This window comes from Aplysia californica, unplaced genomic scaffold (genome assembly GCF_000002075.1).
Source record: "Aplysia californica isolate F4 #8 unplaced genomic scaffold, AplCal3.0 scaffold00397, whole genome shotgun sequence".
Classification (NCBI taxonomy): Eukaryota; Metazoa; Mollusca; class Gastropoda; order Aplysiida; family Aplysiidae; genus Aplysia; species Aplysia californica.
The window spans coordinates 537305-539668 of NW_004797667.1; the positions used below are offsets into that span (position 1 = coordinate 537305).

General features: G+C 43.6%; 1 protein-coding gene across 2 annotated transcripts in view; it reads right to left on the minus strand.

The window, feature by feature from the left end:
• The window catches only part of LOC101848133, a 34731-nt gene extending 32708 nt beyond the window's left edge, over positions 1 to 2023 (minus strand). The window contains exon 1 of one of the 2 annotated variants that reach the window (XM_013085687.2): positions 1469 to 2023. In XM_013085687.2, the coding sequence (XP_012941141.1) occupies positions 1469 to 1649 (181 nt within the window). In that variant the 5' untranslated portion in view covers positions 1650 to 2023. The remainder of the gene's footprint in view (positions 1 to 1468) is intronic. The other variant, XM_005103934.3, reaches the window with a different exon arrangement.
• Positions 2024 to 2364: the final 341 nt, after the last annotated feature.

Sequence of the window (2364 nt, forward strand, 5' to 3'; positions counted from 1 at the left end):
GGCAGGACAGGAAGCCGGATTCACGAGTCACAGGAAGTCGGAAGTGATGTCATGCTGGACAAGAATCAGAGTCCGAATAACATTTTTTCATATTCGGACTCGAGTCCAAATAATCACTTGGTATACAAATATATGAAAATGTGAGAAAAAGTATCTTTTATTTCCCTTCCAAATCCAGGTGTATTGACACTCCCATCGACACAATTTATACATACGGCGTGCCCTTTGGGGGATCGGGTCTGTTTGCTAGCCACATTGAGGGAGCAAAGCGCCTATCGTGGCACAAACGCGCTTGTTTTTGGGTGATGAGTCGGGCGATCATCTCAACCAGACCTGATCCCATCCACAATGGGCACCTGGTATTAGGTCATGATTCAAGTTCAAAAGGCAGGTTTCCGACCCTACCTGTCAGGCCAGGGCCAACCTGGACAGAGAGTGATACAACATCATCCCAAGAAAAAGACCGAGCAACTCGACAAAAATTTATCTCCACTCCTCGCGAATCAAACCCGGGTTTTCTGCATTTTCCAGCGAGTGCCTGATTGTTTCACCATAGACTCATAGACACCAGCTGATAAAATGCGGGCATGTAAGAGCCAATCCTGCACCAGTGTTTAAATTTAATACGGGGAGCCCATTGCGGATGGGATCAGGTCGGGTGCGCATGTCCCACTTGTCGCCTGAAAACAAAATACGCGTTGTTTGTTTTTGAGGTGACAAGTAACATGCGATCGGCTTGTGCCACGATAGCCGCTTTGTGCCCTAAATCTGACTAGCAAACTGCCCCAACCAGACCTGATCCACCAATGGTTATCCCGCATAACGGTACAGAACTTGCTCAAACTCAAACTTTACCGTAACTAATATTTAGGACAAGCGATTAAACGTAGAAAGACGCAAACTATTTTTAGGTACGGTGCCCATCTGGTTTGACGTCAGACCAGGATTCCCCTCCGATCACGTGACTGTGACTACATCTAAGTCAAGTAGCCAACCGCATGGCACCAAAGATGGAAGTGTACGAAAATTGCCTTAAAGACACTGGAGGATTAGATCTAGATCTACCCCCCCCCCCTCTCCTGCATTCTTCACCACTAATATACACATTAAAGAAAAAAAAAATAGTCAGGGACCGGAATCGAACCGTTCCTAAAATCAATTCAAACGCAGATGCGCTGTCTATTCGGCCATCAGAATCAGAACTTCGAGAGCGTGGTTTAAGCGTTATATATTATATATATACATAGACACTTCCATCTTTGGTGCCATGCAGTATACCAAGATACCAGTGTGAAAAACTTTCCAGCCTTCTTGTGTTGAAAGCGTGAAATTTTGCCTGTGGGCAGGGAGAGAGAAAGAAAGAGAGAGAGAGAAAAAGAATGGCAGCCATCTACCCTTTAGATCTCTATCAGTCAGGGGTAAAAAGAGGCAGAGGAAATCTGCAGCATATCAACATGTCCCAACCAACCTTTTTCAACAGTAGCATCATTGTCAATGTCATCCTCTACAACTGGAGACATGTCATCTGATAAAAGTCGCCGTTTGTTCACTTCATCGTCTCGGTTCCTTTTTCTTTCCAAACCTCGAGACCTTCTCCTATCAGACGTTTTGGTTTCGTTCAATCGGGCCTTGTACAAATCGCGACTCATTATGGTTGTTTTGATGAATGATCAGCAACAAAATGTAAGATCAAACTCAACTGACGTCGTTGCTACTCACAACCTCGTTGCGGACAAGCTGTCAAAATCAAAACAGTCTCCTCTAAAGTTTGCACAGGCCTAGATAATAGATTCTAGAATACTGTCCACAGCGATAGAAAACAAAACTGATTTACAATTTACACAATTTAATCCTGTAGATCTATTTTAACTAGAATCTACGTGTTTACGCGATTTTCTCTTACTTCTTGACTAAAACACTTTTGCTAAGTATCTGGGCCTAGAGTCTTACTCTAGAATCTAGACTAGATTTCTATTTTGTGTTGATCTAACTTACGGCTGTTTGAATAAACGACTTTTTCCGCATTTCAATTTCATTGGACGACCGAGTCTGAAAGTCAAGGGGAGGTAATTCCCAAACAAAGAGACTATCCTCAGATGCTTGGGGATAGCTGTCCTATTCGGCATTACCGCCTCACCAGGCTTGGCTATTCCCAAATCTTAAGCTCCCAACTAACTTGAGACCTGATTACGCATGCGTGACCCATGAACCCAAATTTGGGACCCCATGACCTTTGATGATCACGTGATTGTGATCACGTTATCCGCGTTTCCCTCAATTAAATTTTATGCTATGTTTGTAATCATTCATTGGGTCATTCGTAAGTAGATCTATTCTTTCGACCATGGCTTCCCAAGTGGATTG